Below are 22,464 nucleotides of genomic sequence, written 5' to 3' on the forward strand. Positions count from 1 at the left end.
GGTCAAGAATCTAGAAGCTCTGGAAGAACGAGTTTGTAAAGAAAATCATCGGACACGGTTTATGTTGTTATCGAGAAGCACGGGGGACTATTCAGTTGATGATCTTCGGGCGGATTGGAAGGGTCGGTTATGGGGTAAAGATGCTTGTTGGTAATCAGATTATTGGGTCGCACTCTTCAATGTATTGAATATGTAAAACATGGTGTAATAGAATACGGTACACCGAAGGATCATAATTCGGAAACACATCGCTCGTTGCCCCAGCGTGCGCTCTGAGATGATCGAAAGAAACCTGTTCTATAAATAAGAATCTTCCTATCTGATCAGGCCCATGCCAAACAAATCATATCACATCTCCTTCGAACACAAACCATGGTTCGTCAAATTCCATGAAAATCCTCCAAACCACTAACAAAAACATGTCCTCATAGACATCCAAATCACAAACAATAACATATACACCCGCCACGACCGAATCCTCACCCTCCTCATCCCCAACAACATCAACAACCCAACAACAACAACCGATAATCCCCCTTCCCCAAGAACTCGAACAGACATTAAGCACACTCACATCTCACCGATCCGTCTTGGGTTATCTTCTTATTGCACGAGGCGGTATACATAGTGCTAGTATCATTCGCCACTCGGGTGTCGTATTCGAAGGCGAGAAAGGTAAAAAATACGCTGGCGTGATCGCTCGAATCGTGGATAATGTCCAGAGTGGACTTGAAGAGATAAATGCTGGAAGTGGCGCTCCTGGTGAGGAGTCTAGCGAGACGGTATGCGACCAAAGAATTTTAAGCGAGTCTCTCGGCTAATGGGCAAGTTGCACAGAATGATATAAAGTTTATGCGGATCCGAACGAAGCGGCACGAAATTATGATTTCTCCAGGTATGTATGTTACGCGGGCAGGTGGAATGGTTGGTATTGATGCGGCCGCTTATAGATGAACGGTACTTGTTAGCTGTCCTACACGACCCAACTGTAACGTAGACATGGCATGAGTCATCACGGGTATGATATTGAAAAAGGCCTAAGGGACAACAGGATGTAGGTAGAGACACAAAAAATAAAAGGAGAGGATCCTTCAAAAAAAGGTCACCGCGACATGGCAAAGGGGAGATGGAGAAGGTCGACATGTTCTGATTCCAAAGAGCAAGTGGTAATATGCCGGGAGGAACAGCTGGATATGGCGTAATACGTGTCTAGGCTTTAGAGAATTGTGCATCCGTGGTGTTTCTTCTTGCCGCCTCGGGTGAGGAGGGCAGCACGAGTGGCATATTGGAATACTTCGCGTACACCCTCCCCAGTCTTGGCTGAGCACTCGAGGTAATGTTTAGCTCCGATTTTCTGAGCAACGGCCATTCCCTAGCAACCGATAGTAAGAAGTGGTGCGAGTCATAATTGGGAAAACAACTCACCTCTTCTGGCGTCACGGGGCGCTGGCCAGTCTTCCTGAGCTCCTCAATCACTCGAGGGTCGCGCCGGAGGTCCTTCTTGCAGCCGACAAGGATGATAGGGAGGCCAGCACAAAAGTGCATTACCTCGGAGATCCACTGCGGGGGTGATCGGTCAGCAAAAACAAACAAGAGTGGGGATGAGACACAAACCTTCTCCTGGACGTTATCGAGGGAATCTGGCGAGTCTGTTGCGAAACAGATGAGGATGACATGAGAATCGGGGTAGCTGAGGGGGCGGAGACGGTCGTAGTCTTCCTGGCCGGCAGTATCCCATAGGGCGAGTTCGACGTGTTTGCCGTCCACCTCGACGTCGGCGACGTAGTTTTCGAAGACGGTGGGCACATAGACCTGGAGATGGGCGGGTCAGAGGCGTTAGAGATGCACAACAAGAGACGGACCTCTGGGAATGTACCCTTGGAAAAGACGATTAAGAGACAGGTCTGGAAGGACGGGGGTGAGCAGGACGTGGAGGACAGCGAGGAAGCTATGCGAACCTTTCCACAGGCACCGTCGCCGACGATGACGAGCTTTCTCCTGATTTCAGACATGATTAGTATTGGGCTGGGTGCAGTGCAGAGCTGGCGCCGTCCACATCACACCACCATTTAACTGTTGCATTATGTAAGCGTCTGTGCGTGCGAATTTCTATGCTGTGCTACCCAAAACGGATCCCGCCACAGCTTGCATATTCATTACTTTCCGTCCGGCTGCCCATCTCCCACACTTCCACCCCCGCGACGTCATACCCCCCGAATTCCCCCGTCGCTGGCATGTCGTCATACGAGAATGCTTCCCGCCGTCGCGGCCGACGGTAGTTGGTGTTGACCAGTGTGCAGTGCAGCTGTCACGCCATTAGATAATGTAGACACCAAATAATATAAACCTGCCTTGAGCGGGCGTGTCTCTGTAATATATCCTGCTGTCTTGAACGCATTGTGTATTATATCTACCAGTGGTCAATGAATAATTCTTCACATCCTCGTCCGGTGGCTTACCGCACACTTGCTTCAGTCGCGTCGTCTCGTCGCTCGGCTCTTTGACACCGAGATACAACACATTTGCAAAAATCTCACCCTCACGTTTCTCTGTTTTAAGAACCTCTGGCACCGTTTTAAATTCAACTTTGACAGAGTTACGCTCCTCGAGAATGGCGCGCAGTGCAGGACGCAGAGATTCAAGAAGCTCGAGCGCACTTGTGATATTTTTGGTCTCACCGTCGAGCGCCATCACGCCCAATGTCATATGCAACCGTCGTGGGTCGACCAGGATCGACTTATCCAGGCCGCGCACCAGCGCCGATCCATTTCGGTCAAATAAGGAATTTTGAAAGGCGGCAACCCTGTTCCGCAGCATCGGATGATTGTGCTATGCAAGTTCACAGTTGTCGTCGGCTGTGCTCAACGACGTCATGGACACACCAGAGGTAAAGCCAAAACTGGGGTGCATGATTAGCGCGCACAGCCCAGAGACGTTTCCCATATACGTACAATGTGTCGGCCTGGGCGGCACCGAGGCAGAGACTTGACGACGGGGAGGCATGTGCTTTGAGATGAGGCAGTGTCGGAGTGACATATTGAGAAAAACATTTTATTTAGACTTTCCATCCTGGGAACTACGCGCATCAGCAGACTATTGTGGGGTGCCCTTCTTTCTTAATTCCATGCCTAGCCTGAAGGGTAAGGCCAAGGCTGTCGTCCGCGACGACCCAGGAGGTTCCACAGCGGGCGTGGTTCTACCTCTCAACATCGCCGGCAGCGGCATATACGATGTGTACGCCCTTATTATTCCGTCTCTTTTGGGTATGTCCGACTGAACGAGTCAACACGCAGCGCGTACACTCTTCCAGTGAACATTGGTACCGATGGCACAACTTATTCGCTTCAGGTCGATACAGGCTCTTCGGATCTTGTGCGTTCATTCCTCGTCTTCTCTGATTACACCATCTGACCTCATTTGCTAGTGGGTAGTTTCTGCTTCGTGCTCGTCCTCTCTCTGTGGCCAGACAAAAGGCCACAACTATGACCCTTCAAATTCAAGACCAACTGGCGTGGATTTCGCCATTTCCTACCTCTCGGGAGAAGTTTCCGGTCCTATTGTATGGGACCAAGTCGCCGTCGGTGGTTACAGCATTGACAACCAAGCTTTCTGTACGTCCACCACACCCTTCTCAAATTCATTTTATTCTCATTTTAGCTTTACAGCTGCTGCTACTAGCGTCGCTAGCGAACCTCTCTCACCCGATTTTCAAGGCATCCTTGGCCTCGCGCTTCCTGCCAATTCCATCATCGCAGAACTAATCCCTCCCCAGATTAGCGATGCACCCGACGGCGCTGCATGGGCGTCCAATCTTTTCTCCATAACGCCAGTCGATGACGCTCCTTCTTCACGATTTCTCTCTTTAACTCTCGAAAGACCAGGCTCTACTCAAATTCCTTCGCTTCTTGGCATCGGCCAACACCCACCGCAGATAGTCGATGACCCCAGTCGTATCCAATATTCCACCGTCGTTAGCGATCCCACCGCGACCCTGTTCTGGAAAGCCAGTGTCCGGGGTATCACTGTCTACGTTGATGGAGAACCCAGAAGAGTTGATATTGGCCATTCTAACACCGGTGGTGCCTTTCCCATAGCGGTCATAGACTCCGGTGTTCCATTCATCCTCACATCATCAAAAGTTGCAAACGCGATATATGGCGCTATCGACGTTCATCCCGCTCAAGACGGCAGTTGTAAGTACCTTGTCGCTATTTCCGTTTTGTCAGTTGCTGATTCTATCTAAAGATTACGTACCTTGTCGCACGCCGCTCAACATGACCATCAATATTGACGACAGACCAGAAATTCCCCTTCACCCACTCGACCTTACTGCCGAACCTCCTCAAGACAACCGTGCCGAATTTTGCATTGGCCTTATTCAAGCTGCTGATGGTCAACTCGCCCATTCCAATTCGAATATCGGTGACATGATCCTGGGCGTTCCATTCATGCGCAACGTTTATACCGTCATGGCATATGCGCCTCCAGATTCGAAAGGGCTATTTTCGCCTGTCGACGCTGTCAATGATAAAAGGCAGCCTATAGATCCCCGTTTAGGTCTATTAAGCCTCACAGACCCTACAACGGCGCTTTCTGAATTTAATACTGTTCGCATCCTCAATCAACCTCTCGGTCCTAATGATCCATCGAATACGTCCAACTCTAAAGTGTCAGACCAAGGAGAAAAGCGACTTTCGGTCGGCATCATCGTTCTGATATCACTTCTCGGTTTCTTTGCTTTCTGTAGTCTGTTGTTCCTGATACGATGGCTGATATTCCGGAGAAGATATAAGAAGGAGCGGGATTTGGATCGTCAGGAAGAACTTGTTGGTGATAAACGTGCTTTGGCGTATCAATTGGCGGGGAGGAATTCAAGTGATTTGGGAGGTATGCCGAATGAAGATACCCTTCGAGCCATGCGATACGAGGCGTACAAGAAACAGGAACATGCGATGAGCTCTTCAAGAGTTCATAGTATGGTTGGTCAATGGGTAGATGAATTTGGGACCAAGGGGGAATATAATGATGAAACTCTGGTTGGGCCCTTGCCTGCTGGTGCTACTGCTCGATCTTCTCGGTCTTCACAAGTTTCTCGACATTCGAAATCGAATTCGTTACCGGAACTGCAACTTCCTCATCATCAACGGACACCGAGTGAATTACCTACTGAACACCAAAGAACGACGAGCATTGCTAGACCTCTATTGGGCGAGGAGGATCCGACCAGTACACACTCTAATCATGACCATCCATATCGTGACGGCGCTTTTTGACAAGAGAAAAAATAATCGTTCCTTTTTGTTGTTTTTGTTTGGTATACCCTTTTTCAAAGGTCGATTTTTTGGATTTATCGTTTGTGTTTATTGAAATTGCTTTCTTTATCCATCTCCGCTCTTTCTCTCTTTTTTTTTTTATCTACTCCGCTTGAAAGTGTGTTGTCGTTTATATACTAATTAGTTAAGGACAAGTATTGTAGAATCAATCATTATCAACTCGGACGTCATTCATTTAACAATATGATATCGTTGAATCATTCGCATGGTCTTCAAGTAAAGACAATTTGATTAAAGGGACTAGATACCTCATACTTTATCTAGAAAATCGATATTGGAACCTGCCATCTTCGAAGCATACAAATTACATGCTCTGCTGGGATACTACATACATGCCTGTTTTACGTTTTTCAAGCGTTAGGTTGTTCCCGAAAATTTCAATATCCAGCTGTATACTCCGTCCCTTCGATCAGTTTACGAGCAGCTGGAGATCGTGGTGTGATACGACAGTTATAAGGCCTCAGATGGAGGGAGTCGGCTTTCGTATAGATTTGTTGAAACTTGATAGGATCTCCATCAAGGTTGTATGGAAGTCCGAGGTCGAGCGTTGCCAAGACAGTAGCAATTGTTAACCAAACCTTGTTTAATACAGTAAATTCATCAGGTATTCTTCGAAACATGGGTAAGACGAGTTACCGTAGAGCTTGCCAGGTGTTGCCCGGGACATAACCTTTGTAGTAACGCTGAATCGAGTTCATGATTGCCAGAGACATAACAGTTACTCACCGTCTCCCAAAACCAAACGCCATAATGCGAGAATTATCGTCCAATTTACCATCTGGGGTCAAAAATCTCTCTGGAACAAACGAATCAGGGTCTTCGTATCTTTCTTTGTCGTGTGTCATGGCCCTAAAAAGAGGTTTGTCGTGAACGAACTATATGTATTTGCAGTTTTTGGCGGACATACCAGGCGTTTGGGTATATGATGCTACCTAAAATTTAAATTGAACAAATGAAATCATCACAATCGCGAACTGAAGGCCGGACCTTTGGGGATGAAGAAGCCTTTATAGAAATCGTCCGCCTCCGCAACATGTGGAACTGTCATGGGGAAGGGCGGAAGCCATCTTAATGTCTCTCGATAGACGGCTTCAACGTAAACAAGTGACTCTCGATCTTGAAACGTTGGTAAACGGTCGAGACCAATGATATGATCGATCTCCTCCTGCGCTTTATGTTGTTTCTCTGGATGAAGTGCCATGGCGAAGAAGAAGCATTCTAATACAGATAAAACCTTGGGAACGGATTGAATGTCAACGAATGCAAAAAAGGTGGATGACGTACAGTATCCGTTCCAGCTGGTAGACAAGATGGTCAGGTAGAGTTGCCGACGGTATTCAGGAGGGTACAAACCAGATAGTGCCGTTCCCGCTATCCCTTTCGCAGAGTCTTCTCCAATGACGTTAGCCTCCAACAATGATCTGACCAAGGACTCCCTCGTGTCTCCTTCACGCTATTCGAAACAATAAAGTAGCAGCAAAAGATTGCGGTAAATTATCACCCACCATACATTTCAGAACATGTTCAAATGGGACGTTGAGCATGTCTTTTGTGAGCTCCGTACATTCATCAACAACCTTGTGGAATCCAGTTCCCGGAAACCAACGGGGAAGATACCTTATGGCTGGAAACACGTTGAGCGCAGCTACGGAGGGATCCGTTCCATTCTCGATTAACGTTTGCACTGCACGCTCGACAACTTGGACGATGCGATCATTTTTGGGTTGAACGTCGTACCCGTACATGATGTCCAAAACGAGTGCCGCGCTGAGCCTAAAAGACGGAAATGAGTAACTTTATGCTTCAAGAATGTGACCTTACGTTTTATAATGAGCTGCAAAGTCAGCGGGGTCGTTCAATAATTGACGTAGCATTTCATGGACTTTGTCGTATTGAGTCGGTTGGTACCGATCCACAGATTCGCGTTTGAAGGCTTGTTGAAATACTCGGCGTTCTTTCCTCCATCTATCGTTGTTGGACATCAAACCAGTGTTGAAAGTCCAGCCGCACCTGTAGCATATATGTGAGATGTGTCAAATGCCGAGACAAAAATTTACTCACATCTCAATGAGAGGAATACGGGGACGATCGCTGTATACTCCTGCTCTTTTCTCTAGCAATTCAATTGCGTCCTCGAACGAGTTGAGAATGTATATTCTTGTTCCTGGTACTTTGAGGCTAAGGATCTTGCCTATGTCGGGCAAAGATATTCAACATTATAGAATGATAGGGCCGTAGAGAGCGACACAAATGAAGACATACTTTTATACAACCTCTCCCATTTCATATAAAGGTACCATGGCTCCGATGTCACCATATCAAGGATGTTGCCAATAAAAGGATATGGTTTTGGTCCAGGTGGGTACACCGCCCGATATCTGTTTCGAAGTGTGGCAAGACAGGCAAAGCATAATAGTGAAGCAGCAACGGAAAATAGCCAGTAAACCATCACGTTTACTTGAGAGGGCGAATTGCGGAAGCTGTGGTCAAATGATGCAAAGAAATCTCTGCCGCTTAAATCGAAGCCTAGTGTCCGCGCTCAAAGCAACGAGGTTTGTGATGAGCGCCATGGAAGAATAAAGATCCCAAGAAACACGGGGGCGTTTTTAATATGTTCTCGCTCTAACCCAATTAGGTTAAGCTCGTAGAACTGGCAGCTCCTTCCTGATGCTTACCAGGCTGACAACAAACGTCGTACTGCCAATAGCGTAAGTTCAAACTGTAAGCATACCAAGTAAACAAGCAACTAGCTCGACAACGTGAGCCTTCAAGTTAAGTCGAGACCGAAGCCGGCGGGATGAACGACGCCATTGAAGGTGGATGCAGCAGAAATCCTGGAGTATTCTTAGCAGTCATAGTATTATCTCAGTCACTTGGTACTATTCATCAACGTCGCCTTCATCAACAATGTCACCCTCCTGAGCTATATTTAATGCGATTGAATTGCGCCAATGAGGTGCTTCTTTCATATATATCGGTCGACTGACGTTTCAAACCCAAGCCTAGTAGAAAGAAGTGATTAAACTCACCGTTTAGATCAGACCTGAAGCTTCTGAAGAATGGTGCCCGCTGGATACCACATGTCCTAGAGATTTGAGATGAGACTTGGATGCCTGGTCAACTAGGTTATATTATCGTTGTTTTCGCATCTCGGACCTCCTTACTTTACCATTTCCCAACGACATCGTCAGCCGAGGGGTCTCGATAATGATTGTTCGATAAAACGATCGTCTTGACCGAACAAGTAAGTCATTTCTTGTGCAGCAGGTGAAGCAGATTGTCCGAAACAGTTCAAGTCAGCACTAATTTGTCAACCATAGCTAATAGTTGTCATTTCATAGTGACAGACAAACCCCGCTGAACTTGTAAGTACCATACCTACCTTTAGGGGTCACCTAAGAGTGTTTTGCGCTTGTTCACTCGAACGTATGATTACTCTGCGGAAGCTTCCCTTATTTTATTGTTCGACTCCACGTTGCTAGTAACTTACTTTATTATTATAGGGTTATAATGGGAATCCAACGCAAATCACTGTCTTATTGTTGATGAATTGCGCATGAGCTCCGGAGGCAATCTCGGCACTGACGCTCGAATGAATACCCTCCAAAACATTTCAATACGAAAGAGAGCGTATTGATAGAGCCTAGAGCAAAAACGCGCATCGCAGGTTCGCCAAATCACTGCACCATCTGGTAATGTCACGTCGTTCCTGAGTCGTCATTTCTCCGAATTCGACAGTAAGTAAAATCTTCTCCCTTCGACACACACCCTGAGCACGCATCTGTGACAAAGCGGAAAGCAAACAGCCACACGTTTGGCGACACAGATCCACGCGAGCTGACAGCAGACTCAAATCTTTCTACAGGAGCAGCAGTAAGATCGGCGGAAGAAGCTGTAGGCGTGGAAAATGGGCTTGAAATGGCACAAATTCTTGAATGCGGCGTTTCGAAGATGGCACGGTTGGTTTTACGCAAAGGCAGTCGTAGATTGGTTGAGCAGTACATCTTCGTGACGATGTACAAGATTGCCTGGAACTTGGCACGCGAGGAGACAACCTCGTTAAAATTGCGGCTTTGTGGCGAAAGAATATACACGTTGACGTTCACATCTACGGATACATGGGAAGGACTGTGTCATAATCGATGAGGTGAAGGTACTTACAAGTAATACTACAGTAGGCGGCAATTATGCCAAGTCTAGGAAGCGAAACATCTATTTCGTCCTCTGCGAACAATCGCCAGCTGTCGGCTATCACAGCTTTTCTTTTCAACGTATTGTTACCGACGGATAAACGCCTGGAGTGTACCAGAGGAGAGTATTCTCGACTTGGTCCAACAGATGGACAGACGATGCTGGCGATAGACGCATTGCAAATTGCAGCAATTCGGCGATCGGATTGTACCCGTGTCGAAATAGCCTACTCCGAAATCCTCTTTAGTTTCATAAAATGCACGGGCCAAAAGTAACGTACCATTGCATCTTACTTTGTTCAATTGGCTTTACCGCAATTACCGCTAAGAAATAGTCGCCCAACAAAAACGTGGGGAGGTAAAGTTTTATTTGAATACTCCTCAAAGAGCTTCTTATGAAAATGTACCGGCACACCAAAGCACCCCGATAAATTGTTCATTCCTGTGGATGGCATGTACGCTGGATTATTTGCCAGACGTTCATGATAAGACTGAGTGGATTAGTAATGGTCCAGAATTTGCATTTGGAGGTTAGTTGAACTCGGCGGTCTTTTTTCCACGTAGTGTTGCTAGTCACCAAACCCGTATTGAAAGTCCAGCCGAACCTAGATCGTATACGTGAGATATGTTGCAAGCAGGAAGGTACAATTTACTCACATCCCAGTGAGAGGAATACATGGACGATCACTGGCTGCCTCCTCTCTTAACGTCATCGTGAATGCGAAAAGGACCCTGGAGAATTCTTGGCGCCTATCAATTTTTGTATTCGCGAACGGTAGTCTTCATGACACTGACAGCAGGACCACCCTCCTGAGCCACGACGTGACAGAATCATTACCCCTCTTTTCTTCCCAATATAGTTACTGGGATGTCTCTTGGCGACGGACACTTGAAGGAAGTGCTTAAACCCGTCATCAAGACCCGAAGAATGATGTCCACTAAATGCCACATGACCCTGGAGAGGAAGCGTACGTGGGATTTGCGATAAGACCTTCGACTATAAGTTAACCATGGTCCTATTAACAGGACATCCCTGGCCACATACCTGAATCCCCCTTAATTGCGATTTTCCCGCTTGACGAGTTTTATAATGACGGTTGAGGCAATGTCAAATGTCGATAAAGTCTTCTTTGACTATGTTACTGCAGAAGAAGTCGAGGATGCAGCAAAACACGAGCAACAAGGTGCGCAACAAACGTACCAACGGAATCATCTTGACCGAACAGTTGGACTCCATGATTCAGTGTTTCCAGCAGGTGAAGCTGATACTCCGGAACAGTTCAGGTCAGCTCCATTTTTCAACCGTAACTCAGCTGGGCGAGCTCACCATCCCCACAGATATCGTTTCGCCCATGCCAGTCATCTCTTCCTCGGTGCCTTCGTCCCAATTATTTCGCGGTCTGGGCACCCTAGGGGTCGAAAGCTCATCGGACATGTATGTGGGACACAATCCGCGCTTGACGATTACACGAAGGAGTCTATGTCAATTCATACACCGTACTCCCCCTCGATTTGCGTCCATTCTGTGTGTCTGGTGGAATCGTTCCGAAGCAAGGGTATTGGATCCCGGATGATGCGAGAGTATTTTTCGAGGGTTCAATGGTATCGCTTCACTCAGGACGTATCGAGACGAAAGCCGAAGAGGATTCTATTGTTGTGCCATGATGAGAAGAAGCGTTTCTATGAGAAACTCGGCTTCGTGTGTAAGGGAAAAAGTGGTGTCGTGTATGGCGCTGGAGTGTGGTACGAGATGCATTTTGATTTAGATCAGAATTGAGTGTGTATGTATTTTACGCGGCACTTACTGTATTCTATCTTCTATCTGCTTTCTGTATGGGAATTCCTGTCTTAGGACTCTAGCCGGCAACTGTGGCTTGTGAAAATTCATGTAGCCGATCTCGATGACTTGACTTTCGAAACGTCTGTAAGATTCATAGTGGTTTTTCACCTGGTGCTATCGAACTGAAAAAGTCTTGTCTATTATGGTGGGAATTGTTGAATTATGAGATACTAGACTGATGTCGTGAGCGGAGATATGTATACAAATAAGCATGTACCATACCTGTGCCTTATATACTACCGTACCACCACCAAGTCAACCTGTGCTTCCTCAAAGCAAACGTAATTTACTAGTGACTTGGTTGACCAACCGAGTAGGCCCTGTAAATCGATTCAAGCCTCAACAAAGAATCAATAGTAACGAGACAGCTTACCAGCTATACCCAAAACCGTGCGAGAACCAGCCGCAATCTGTGTCCTTCCGCTAACAAAAGTCATTTTTCGAGCAGTTTTCAAAAGCACTGTGTCAAGTACTCACGCATCTCGGATAGAACGAGCACATAACCTCAAATTTTTCGCTTTCGCTTGCAATTCTAGGAGCTCATCTTCACTCGAACATCGAAGCGCAACTTTGGTTTGACTAGTTGGGATTCACCGAATGAGAAGACGCTATCATGACAATTGAGTCAAAGGACGTACCCGGCTCGCTCCCATTGGCGTAGAAGCTAACTGAAAAGATAAACGTCCATGGCGCTCGACGCGTGAAAGGGACACTTACGACGGGATTATCGACTTGTAGGGTTTGGTAACAGGCTAACGTCGCATGGCTGTTGAACATTCAACCAAAGGGATAGCTGAGTAGGTGGATGGTCTTACGAGCACCTGTGAACATTGGTTAGACGTGGCTTGAATGGATGAGTATACAGAATACGAGCATACTGAGCAGCAATCTTTCCTGTACGCATTCCAAGATCTGTCCTCACGACTAGCACCTTGCGCAGAATCCCACCAGTCTAATAAAGTTCCAATGAGGAAGGGATCGGCTTACCATTTTGCAATCATCGTCGGGTGACAGTTCGGGATTCACGTTCAAAACCCTTCTAAAGTCGCGAGCATAGGTTGCGCCGGCAAAGAATCCGATACTCAATGATGCTATGAGAGCAGTCGCATACCACAAAGAATCTAACAGGTCCTTGAATTCGTCAGACGCGTCTGTAAGTAGAATTACCGCACGTACCATCCGGGATTCCACCCATGTGGTGGTTGTGAAAGGCAAGCTAAGCAGAATCACGTGGAAAACGGTATGCGATTATGAGCAGAAAAGAAAACCATGATACAAGATACGCCTAGATTACAGCCATATATACAAAGCAAATCCTATGTTACATAGGCCTTTCGCGTCTTCATCTCCAATAATCCCCCTTTTGCCCTTGTTAATCCCTGGAAGATTACCTCGTCACACAAAAAGTCAATCCATAATATACCGTTCTCTCTCCCACTATTCAACAGTGTCACTCGTCTATCATACGCCAGTGCTATCTCGTCTCGATTCGCATGCGTGAGCGCTTCATTCCAATAATGCCTTGGTAGTATCGGTTGCATAAGTTGAGCATGAATCTCCCCAAGAACATCGGCAACAGTGATATTATCGGGATCGGAATGGATGTCGATATACCAAGGAAGGCGAGGATGGAATACCCGAAGGTAGTTTGTAGCGGGTGTGACGGCAAATTGACTAAGTTCGATTGTACTCAACGGATTTCGAAACTCTCCCTGGTTAACATGCTTGATCAGAGTCAATTGGTGGAGCGGGTCAAATCGGAGGTCATGGGAGAATAGAGGATGGCTGGGATTATATTCCATCAACGAACTCGGGCGTCGTTTTGTAGAGTCTGTATATTCTGCAACTCAAAAGTCAGTGTATACAAGTGATCGAACAAAGTCGCCACACACCTGCTACATCTGACTGGTATTTTGATGAATGTAGACCCGGAATAGAAGATAGAAATGACGCTCGAGGATTGTAATTAGCCCTCCAATCCTTCGGCCTCTTGGCCAAGTTTGCAGAGCCCAAGGTATCCGGTAAACGGTGAGATGGTATGGGTGTACGGGATGGGGTATGTGACCTTTTGTAATCAGCGCCTGCAGACTTAGATCGCGAGAGCTCCCAGGGTCTGTCCGCAGGTGTCATATAGGGAGGGGCAGCTGTTAATTGCTCTGAAGTAGAGCGTATCATGCCGTTCCACGGGTTGCTGGGATCGGGGGAGCCAGGAAGTTGGTTTCCAGCTCCAAAAAATCCGGGTGATACGGGCTGGCCAAAAGCAGAATTCGTGGGTCGAGCGGGTGTATTCGAAGCCCAAGGTGGAGACTTGGGGGGATCAGCCCATGCATGGCCCGGCGTTGCGTTAGACTGGCCAGTGTTGTACGGCGATGGTGCGCCCCATGAATGTGAGTGAGAATGTGGGTGTGGGTAGTGCGAGTAGGAAGCTGTTGCAGGAGAGGCCGACCACGTTGGAGGTGCAGAGAGCGGAGGAGAGTCGTATGTTGAGGACCAGGGACTCAGCGGAGGCATTGCTCCCTGGTGTGTATAGTAAAATTCATCGGAGTTGTGCATGGATGAGCATCCTGTTGTGAATTGTATTTGTACCCTTGCCCTCTAGCGCCCTCCAACGGCACTTGCCGTCTCGCCGCCCGGATACCAAAAGGGGTCATCGAAGCCTTCATCGTCCGCCTCTTTCGCGAGAAGAATAGAGATGGGTTCGTCAAAGACCAGCCAGAGCATATCACCAGTTGATGAAGGAGTTGCAACTGTTACCAACATTTCCCTTATCTGATCCCTTATCTAATCTCGCAGTCCATCCGCAGTCCGTAGTCTTGCAATCTTTTATCTCTGTCCAGTTATCTTTCATCTCTCTTACAACCAACGTGAAACGACTGATCTATCTTTCTTCTCCGCAGTACCTTTACCACAGTATAAGTAGAATACTGTCTTTGTATTTCTCTCTAGTTTGGAATTAACTGTTCAGTCTGTTCTTGCCTTACGAGCTTTCGCTCATACAAGGAACCTCCTTCTTCCGGTTAACAAAATTCCAAACTCATTCTATCCAGGATCAGTTCAAAACCAAGTCTGTACAGACATCTTCGAATTGTTCCTATCCTCGAGAAATCAGTACTATCTGAAAACTCTCCCTAGCATTATTGTGGCTGAGAGTGCCATAGGCACTCGAAGCCCCAATGTCGTTTTGTTTGGGAACTACCTGGCGTCCGTGTAGCGGCGCGATAAAAGCGCCCGAAAAATGCGATTCTAACGCACCTAAAAGCGTTGCGAGGCGACGAGCGGTTGAATTTATATTGAATTGTCTTTATTTTTCGTCGAGATGGGGCTTCAGGAAGGGCTTTCGGAAATTGCCGAAAGCCCCGTTTGTCAGCGGTGAGGCCCCGGGCATTTGCCGAAAGCCCCATTTGTCAGCGAGAAGGGGCCTCAAATCTCGATCTTCGCCATTTATGGCAATTCCCAGCTTCCTCTTTCGGACAGGGCTTCAGAAAGCTTTGCACAGCCACCCCGGGGCTTCAAGGGGCTCCGTTCTCACGCCCACAAAAGGCTGACTACTGCCTATGACATAAGACGAAAAAAACCCCAGAAATAGTAACAAATTAGAAAATATTCGTGTGAACATTTCTTATGAAGGAACCATGTTCATTGTATGTGTCGTTGTTGTGATATAAGGAAAACAACATATGGAGTGATATCACCGATTTCTGGAAAAAACATACGTGTGAAAGTACGAGAATAATTGTGTAAAAATAATGACAAATACAAGAAAAATTCGAAATATATTTTTGAAGTGACAACTATGGTCGTCACTTGCCTGGTCACAGAGATATAAGCAAAATGACATATGAAGGATTATCACTGATTTCTGAAAAAACATATGGAGGAACATGACCAATAAATTGCGCAAAAATAATGACAAATAGGAGAAAATTCAGGAATATATTTCGTATGTGGGAACTATGATGATCACATGTGTTGTTGTAGAGATATAAGCAAAACAACATATGCTTTGATATCACCGATTTCTGAAAAAACATACTGAAGAAGGTGATGGGAAAATTCTGGAAAAATAATGACAAATAGGAGAAAATTCGGGAGCATATTTTAGAAGTGAGGATCATTGTCTTTAGTTGCGCGATTGATGACATATATGAAAAACAACATATGAAATGATAACACTGATTTCTGAAAAAACATATGGTAGAAATTGACCATAAAATTACGTAAAAATAATGATAAATGGGACAAAATTCAGAGAAGCCTGAAACTGCTACTTTTGTAGTGATAAGACTAATCCTGCATGAGTTATTTAGTTATTTAGTCATTTATGTAGGAAGAGGGTTAGGGGCGGAGGAGAAACTACGAGCGAAGCGAGTAGTTTCGACGACGGGGCACAAGGGCTGGGAGGGGGGACCTCCGAGCCTGCCCTTTCGTCTTTAAAGACTCGTCAGGTGCCATACGTCATAAGGGCCAAGACCTCGGACATCGAGCATCTGACAAGTCGATCAGACTACTCGCCTCGCTTCCAAAGAACGAGGTACAATACATAAATAACTACCAATATAAAGAGTGGATGAAGGACCGGAATAGATAGAACTCACCTGGCTCCGGCACGAGGTGCGCTGTCTTCCCAGGGAAGACAGAACGCGTGAATTCTAAAGATAGTTATCTTATCATATGACATAGATAAGCGCGCACCTTAATATAGCGAGTTGGCGCCGACACGTGACCTGTGGGAAAAACACCCCTTCCCAACCTGAGAACCCAGAGCGTGAGAAACACGGTTAGGTCCGTTAGCGGTTAGGGGTTAGGGGTACACACGTGGTTAGTATGTTGTTAATCCAGTGTCGGATATATTAAGGCTTACCGCGAAAGTGTATTGCAATGTCCGTCTAAACGGATTAGAGCACTCGCAAGGTAATAAACTAGACGACTTTAATTACAAAGTAACTAAACATAAGAAAATCCCCGTCCCCAGCTGCACGCGGTTGCATAAGAGGCGTATGATTGGTTGCGTTCATCACTAAAGACGAAACTCCATCCAAACAAGAGTTACTGTCCAGCACCCGGAACTAGCACCGATAACGAATTACAGGACATAAGTCCCCACGTCACCGGGTAGATTTACCTAGGGTTTACCCGGCTTCACCCAGGTAGGACAGAATAACGCTAAAGGACGGCAGAGCCTATCAATCAGCCCGTTAAAGAAATCTAATAGCCGGCAAACCAGAACCGCGGAAAGACACGGCTTAGATTTCTATTACAGGAATGTATTCAAATGTTTAGCCACATGTCCAAGGTAGTTTGATGGGATGGATCCCGGTCGACGTCATCTTTACGATGAAGGACCTTCACTACTTGGCGGTCGTGACGCATCAAGACAGATTTGCGCCATGCGGCGGCAAGATCTATGATTTCCGTAGTCCTCTTTTTAGACACTAGGAATCGGCGATCGAGAAGTCCGAGTTTGTCAAGTCTATAGAATTGGCCATACGCACCTTCCCCTACCATACTAGGATGATACTCCGAGCCCGGAGGCAGAGCACCACCGTTTTGGCGGAGGTTAGATAGTACGACGTTCCTAAACTTGGTCTTCGACACGGCCGGATGTAGATCTTTGATCGTATCGGCTCGGCCGAAGGTCGAGACGCGAAGCGCCTCCAACCACCCGTTCTTCATCTGTTCTTCTAGTTTTCGAACGTTAAAAAAGTCCCAGGATATGTTATATTCGCTTTTCAGCACAAGCACGTCAGCCCGTGGCGGCGAGTTCTCTCGTAATCTCGTATCCCACCGTGTTTGGTAATTTTGTTTTAACCAAGAGGCGATTAACATAGGAGGATAGCCACGTGCGATGTAAATGTCCGCAACTTCTTTACACGCATCCGCAAAATCGTCAAATTGCGAGCTAAGCGTAGCCATCCGGCTCAGCTCACCGATGAATGTGCCTTTTTTGACATACAAAGGGTGAGAACTGATCCAGGGTATCCGTTCAAAGTGGTTCAGCGGTTTCCGGTACGGCTTCCATTGAAGTCGCTTACTCTTATCGAAGTAAAGTGTCATATCCAGAAACGGCATAAATTGGTTAGACGCCGACCACGTTAGTGTACAGTCTGTGAATGTAACGCCCTCTCTAAGTAGATTAATAGCGTTGGTTTCGCTTGTAGCATAGACCAATGCAAGGACGTCATCAATGTAGCGTCCGTAGAACGCCACATCGGGAGATTGTAATACTTCAGATCTTAATTCGTGCCAAACCCCATAAAGGTTTGCCAAATCGGGGCTACTAGCTACCCCCATGGCTAGGCCACGTTTCTGTTTAAAGTATTTCCCGTCAAACTGACATAATAGATTATCGTCCGCTGCTGATAGACATTCCCTAAACAGGTGTAAATATTCACCCGCTTTATCTATGCTAATGTTTTCCTGTAAACTAAACCAGTGAGCGAGAGCGGCTAAAGCACAATCATGTGCGAGCGGTACATTCACATTGGGATAGAAGGCGACGACGTCACCGGAAACAATATATAAGCGTTTCAGCACTCCGTTATCTAACTTTACGTACGGAAGCGATAATTTGTTAAGTTTTAGACTAAGATCTTTTGTTCCGTGTATAACGTACGGAGCCGATTCAATCACCGGCCTTAACATTTTTGATACAAACTTCCCTGCAGGTCCTTGAACTACTGAGTGGCACGGTATAATTGGCCTAGCAGCCGTCGGCGTCTTGTGTATTTTTGGTATCACATAGAACCTTGGGATATGACGTAAGAGATCATCTTCGTCTTCCGACAGCTGACTCATAAAATAGTCGGGAAGTTGTGGTTGGACATCCTTAACGGACGCCCATTGACTTAATTCAGTCATTACTCTAATTTTCTGACGTAAGATGGAAAGAACATCTTGTATGTCAAGCTCAACGTAATCTAGTTCAGAGTTGAGGAGCGAGTAAGTTTTATCTACGATCCAGGAACGCGGGGCAACAGCGCAACCTAAGTTTTTATCTGTGGCTAAGACGACAAGCTCGTGAGACGTCAAATAGCTCTTGAGCACGGAGACCGGGGGCGAAGGCGTTCTAATAATAGAGGACCCGCCAGTCTGGACATCAGTAGGTATCTGAGAGACCATCGAAACGATAGCCCTACCACCACATTTGATGCCGTGCTCGAATGCCCAATCTAAAGGTCCGCATCGCTTACGCGATATAGGCCGGACATAATAGTCTGGATCGAAGTCGTCTTCTACACCATCTTGTGCCTGGGCTTTCCAAAAACAGGACCAGCGGAGACGATCGACGAAATCGTCCCAGGCTTTCCAGATTAAATCTGTATTAAACTTAGTGGGGAGCATATATTTAAATCCCACACTTAGATGGAGTCCAATTTCACGCGGCAGAGAACATTCTATTTCATGTATTGTAGCTCGGTAACGCAAAGACTCTAAAACTACAATAGGAGTCCGAGCTACAATATAACGCTGTGCGACGTGTAAGGGAACCGTGAGTAACCAGTCCGGATAAGTGAGAGGATGATCCCACCTGAAAGACGACTCGTCGTCGCGTAGCGATGACGCAGGCGAACTTACCGTTAATTCGCCTTGCCTTTCCCCTTTGAATCTTTCTTCTGATTCTTCGATTGAGATTCGTCGCCTTGCCGTCCCTTGGCTCTCCTCGCGACTCGTCCCTTCCCGGCTGCGTTTCCGCGTTGCTTCGGCTTCGACCCGGAGGCCTCCGCTTTCGCTTGCTGTCCAGCAGGCTTTCCCGGTTTCTAGAGCAATCCAATAGTCGACCATTAGTAAAACGTTGACGCGGTGATTAGGAGAATCTCCGCTTACCTTGGCCTTGGATTTGCCCTTTTTGTCAGACAATAGCTGGGCTACCCTCTTGTCGACCGCTGATTGGATCGCCTTCGAAGTGATGTGTTCATCCACATCCATCATAGCACTGTCTTTCAAATTCCGTTTCTTTTCCGCTTTAGTTTCTTCAGCAAGAAGCGCGTCGTCAACAATAGCGAGCGCGCGAGTGATGATAGCGGGGACATCGGCGACGAAAGCCGAATATTCCGAGACGACGGAGTCGTCTTGTTCCCACCCCTGGAAAGTACTTCGCCCATGAGTTTCCTCAGTAGGCGGGCCGAAAATAGCCTTCTTGGCATCGCGATGGACGCTGTCAAAGCGTCCATTGAGTCTCTCTAACAGCGAAAGAAACGCTGGAGAGGCCCCATTAGCATCGTTGGGGTCTGCCAAGGCAATACTCTGCCGCAAAAAATTGACCTCCTCAGTCTTCAACTGGATCGCATGCGTGAGCAATTGATCCTGGAACGTCGAGACCGAGGCATCGAACGCATTGGGAACGTCCGGGTTTGCGACAATGAAGGACTTCACGTATTGAACGGTCGGTACCTTCATTCTAAGAGGTGGGGGCGTGATGTGGTTTGCTTTATCCGTCACAAGACGGGCAAGCTGCTTCTCGGAGGAGGCGAGTTGACGACGAGCCTTCATAGACTCGATGATCGCGTCGCGCATAATCTCACGATAAGCGCCAGGCACGCATGCCAAAAGTTCGGACGGCATCGTTGCAGCCTGTAAAGGCGCTAGCCGACTCGAACGGATCGTCTCTGCATCGATGGTAAGGGTACCATCGGTGACGTTGAGGGCGCTGATAGCACGGGCAATGCCCAATGCAGTCGCAGCCGAGGGAGACGCTGCCCTAGCGCGAGATGAACTCGCAGCCGAGGGGCGGGAGCCACGGGCGGGCTGAGGACGGGGGTCGGTGGGGGGGTTAGGGGGTTAGGGGGTTAGGGTGATGATGAGTGTGTTAGAATGGTGTGTCAAACAAAAAGACGCAAAATTCTGGGGGACCACCCACAGAACTTTTCGTCTTATATGTAAGACTCATCAGGCGCTCGAAGCAGAGTTTGACACGTACCTTGGTCTGACAGAACCCTAAGAGAAGGGTAAACTGTCATCTTTGACAGCTGTCAGCTGTCAACACGGAGTTTGACAGATGGCATCTGTCAAACTAAGAATAGACTTACCTGGGGTTACCTGGGGTAACCTGTCACGTGCTTGATTACGTAACTGCGAGTTGATCCGAAGTGGCTGTGCTTCCTAAAATAGAACAGAGCGAGAAAAAATAGGTCCAGACCCGTGTCCGTGCCCGCAGGGCAACCCGTTAGGGTTAGGACTTAGGGTTAGGACCTATTTTTTAGAGGATACATGTGGTTAGTATGCTGACCCCTCTCGATTAGGAATTCGAATCGACGTACCGCCGAGTAAATCTATGACCAATATCGAAGACGAACTTTAGGTAAGTCGACGATCCGCCACAGGGTGAAACAACAAGATAACTTAATACCAGGTTGGTCGAAACACGAGAAATCGTGTAAGACACGAAAACAACAACACTACACAAGGCAGCTCTAGTTGTTCCGGAAGCAAGGTTCCTAGTCAGTGTTACCGTACGACCTCACTATTGGTTCTCAGCCCTACTAAGACACCGAGTACTAGGACAGGCCTTTCCCTATTCCCCGAAGGTTTCAGTATATGACCAGCCGTTCTCCGGGCCGTTCGGGTAGATCCCCTCAGAGCGCACGGGGGTGTATCTGACACATAGGTATGAATACAAATGCCGGACAACTCTCGAGGTCCGTAAGAGTACAACTATACTATCTACGGGTTGGTGTTATAATTTCGACTAAAAATAGAGGTTTTTCATGGTCGGCAAGGCCTCCCTCTTATTCGTCTTTCGTCTACCAAGTCCGTATGGTCGCGGGATCACATAGTTCTAAGCGGACGAGAATGCGGCACGTATAGACACACCCCCGAAGGGCTCGTTTTCCTACGAGAGCAGAGCAGCGTCATAGGTACGCGGGAGGTTATGGCCTCCCTCAGATATGCTAGGAATCGTAAAGAACACAAATAGTAGCATTCCAAAGCGTCCTTCACGAGAATACCGGGCAGCGATTAGAGGTTTTACAGGGGTCGAACTAGTCTCCCTCCTACCATCCGTGCTTCCGTTTCTACGTGAAGTCGGCGACTACGCTTTGTTACTACAAAGGTAGTGCTTCCGTCATTTCCACATCAAACGGATCCCAGTCGCGAACGACTCCTGGGGGCGACGGTTGAGTAAAGTGCGGTGCGAGTACACTCCGTACTTGACGTATGGAGTTAGCCTCATTTCCCGCCTCGGTTGCGTCCGTTATTTCAAGAACGTTGTGTTTCCACATAGTAGTTAAGTCGAATAGATTCTTAGTACGTTTTTTAGAAACTATGACTTTTTTACCGAGAAGCGAAGTCTTATCTAATCTAACGTACGGACCAGCGTTACCGTTGCCGCCGAAGAACGAGTGAACCTCAAAGAGATCACCGTCACGACGGTCGGCGTTGGAATACCGGGGTACTAGACTAGTTTCTGGAAAACGAAGAGTATTATCAAACTTTTCGTCTCCAATGGAAAAGTGCTCTAGAGCACTGTACCATCCTTGCTTCATACGTTCTTCAAGTTGGTGAGCGTTAATGTAGTCCCAAGCCGGGTTATACTCGCTTTTAAGCACAAGCACTTCAGCCCGTGCCACCGGTTCTTCTCTAAGTCGAGATGCCCAGCGTGCTTTGTAGTTTTGTTTAAACCACGAGTTTATAACACCAGGAGGATAGCCTCTAGCAATGTAGATGCAAGCTACTTCTTTGCACGACTCCACGAATGTGGGGAAAGTGCTGCTAAGAGTAGCCATCCTCGATAATTCGCCCAGAAAAGTCCCCCGTTTAACGTACGTGGGGTGGGCAGATATCCAAGGGATACGCTCGAAATGGTTAAGCGGTTTCCTGTAAGGTTTCCATTGAAGCCTGTCTTCTGAATCGAAGTAGACAATCAAGTCCAGGAAAATCATATGTGAGCTGGAGCTCGACCATTCCAATGTGCAACCATCAAAGACTAATTCATTCATGAATTCTTTCGCATGTTCTGCCGTTTCGGCGTATACAAGTGCGAAAGTGTCATCGATGTAACGGGTATAAAATCCCATATGTATACTATTCATCTTATCCCATTTACTTTCAAAGTAATGGCCAAACAGGTTAGCTAAGTCGGGGCTACTCGCGACACCCATAGCTA

At 47.1% G+C, this 22,464-nt stretch overlaps 8 protein-coding genes across 8 annotated transcripts; 2 read left to right on the top strand and 6 right to left on the bottom strand.

Moving 5' to 3' along the window:
* Positions 1–429: 429 nt before the first annotated feature.
* AGABI2DRAFT_139932 (hypothetical protein) lies at positions 430–2,048 on the bottom strand. The gene is made up of 5 exons (XM_006457614.1): positions 1,959–2,048; positions 1,863–1,904; positions 1,615–1,812; positions 1,426–1,560; positions 430–1,372 (listed from the first exon to the last, which is right to left on the bottom strand). Exons 1-5 carry the CDS (start codon positions 2,010–2,012, stop codon positions 1,217–1,219), a joined length of 585 nt encoding a protein of 194 aa, XP_006457677.1. The 5' UTR covers positions 2,013–2,048; the 3' UTR covers positions 430–1,216.
* A 15-nt stretch (positions 2,049–2,063) lies between these two features.
* Positions 2,064–3,028, bottom strand: AGABI2DRAFT_196271 (hypothetical protein). The gene is made up of 5 exons (XM_006457615.1): positions 2,952–3,028; positions 2,883–2,899; positions 2,460–2,829; positions 2,352–2,410; positions 2,064–2,305 (listed from the first exon to the last, which is right to left on the bottom strand). Exons 1-5 carry the CDS (start codon positions 3,001–3,003, stop codon positions 2,120–2,122), a joined length of 684 nt encoding a protein of 227 aa, XP_006457678.1. The 5' UTR covers positions 3,004–3,028; the 3' UTR covers positions 2,064–2,119.
* An 80-nt stretch (positions 3,029–3,108) lies between these two features.
* AGABI2DRAFT_213189 (hypothetical protein) lies at positions 3,109–5,273 on the top strand (the record flags this gene model as incomplete). The annotated part of the gene is made up of 5 exons (XM_006457616.1): positions 3,109–3,234; positions 3,294–3,372; positions 3,425–3,611; positions 3,666–4,193; positions 4,246–5,273. The coding sequence occupies exons 1-5, from the start codon at positions 3,125–3,127 to the stop codon at positions 5,271–5,273; spliced, it is 1,932 nt and encodes a 643-aa protein (XP_006457679.1). The 5' UTR covers positions 3,109–3,124.
* Positions 5,274–5,710: 437 nt separating this feature from the next.
* Positions 5,711–7,808, bottom strand: AGABI2DRAFT_213191 (hypothetical protein; the record flags this gene model as incomplete). Its single annotated transcript, XM_006457617.1, has 11 exons — positions 7,596–7,808; positions 7,395–7,524; positions 7,155–7,343; positions 6,839–7,106; positions 6,687–6,786; positions 6,619–6,631; positions 6,321–6,568; positions 6,241–6,265; positions 6,060–6,182; positions 5,970–6,003; positions 5,711–5,911 (listed from the first exon to the last, which is right to left on the bottom strand). The coding sequence occupies exons 1-11, from the start codon at positions 7,780–7,782 to the stop codon at positions 5,711–5,713; spliced, it is 1,518 nt and encodes a 505-aa protein (XP_006457680.1). The 5' UTR covers positions 7,783–7,808.
* A 2,752-nt stretch (positions 7,809–10,560) lies between these two features.
* Positions 10,561–11,361, top strand: AGABI2DRAFT_213192 (hypothetical protein). The gene is made up of 3 exons (XM_006457618.1): positions 10,561–10,707; positions 10,768–10,807; positions 10,862–11,361. Exons 1-3 carry the CDS (start codon positions 10,614–10,616, stop codon positions 11,298–11,300), a joined length of 573 nt encoding a protein of 190 aa, XP_006457681.1. The 5' UTR covers positions 10,561–10,613; the 3' UTR covers positions 11,301–11,361.
* A 272-nt stretch (positions 11,362–11,633) lies between these two features.
* On the bottom strand, positions 11,634–12,140 carry AGABI2DRAFT_80058 (hypothetical protein; the record flags this gene model as incomplete). The annotated part of the gene is made up of 5 exons (XM_006457619.1): positions 11,634–11,683; positions 11,737–11,786; positions 11,841–11,942; positions 12,002–12,027; positions 12,081–12,140. 5 exons carry the CDS (start codon positions 12,138–12,140, stop codon positions 11,634–11,636), a joined length of 288 nt encoding a protein of 95 aa, XP_006457682.1.
* A 539-nt stretch (positions 12,141–12,679) lies between these two features.
* Positions 12,680–13,921, bottom strand: AGABI2DRAFT_213197 (hypothetical protein; the record flags this gene model as incomplete). Its single annotated transcript, XM_006457620.1, has 2 exons — positions 13,256–13,921; positions 12,680–13,203 (listed from the first exon to the last, which is right to left on the bottom strand). Exons 1-2 carry the CDS (start codon positions 13,914–13,916, stop codon positions 12,680–12,682), a joined length of 1,185 nt encoding a protein of 394 aa, XP_006457683.1. The 5' UTR covers positions 13,917–13,921.
* Positions 13,922–18,940: 5,019 nt separating this feature from the next.
* Positions 18,941–21,844, bottom strand: AGABI2DRAFT_147162 (hypothetical protein; the record flags this gene model as incomplete). The annotated part of the gene is made up of 7 exons (XM_006457621.1): positions 18,941–19,120; positions 19,188–20,108; positions 20,281–20,297; positions 20,390–20,462; positions 20,621–20,632; positions 21,174–21,250; positions 21,673–21,844. The coding sequence occupies 7 exons, from the start codon at positions 21,842–21,844 to the stop codon at positions 18,941–18,943; spliced, it is 1,452 nt and encodes a 483-aa protein (XP_006457684.1).
* Between the last annotated feature and the right edge of the window lie 620 nt (positions 21,845–22,464).

This window comes from Agaricus bisporus (assembly GCF_000300575.1).
Source record: "Agaricus bisporus var. bisporus H97 unplaced genomic scaffold AGABI2scaffold_19, whole genome shotgun sequence".
NCBI lineage: Eukaryota > Fungi > Basidiomycota > Agaricomycetes > Agaricales > Agaricaceae > Agaricus > Agaricus bisporus.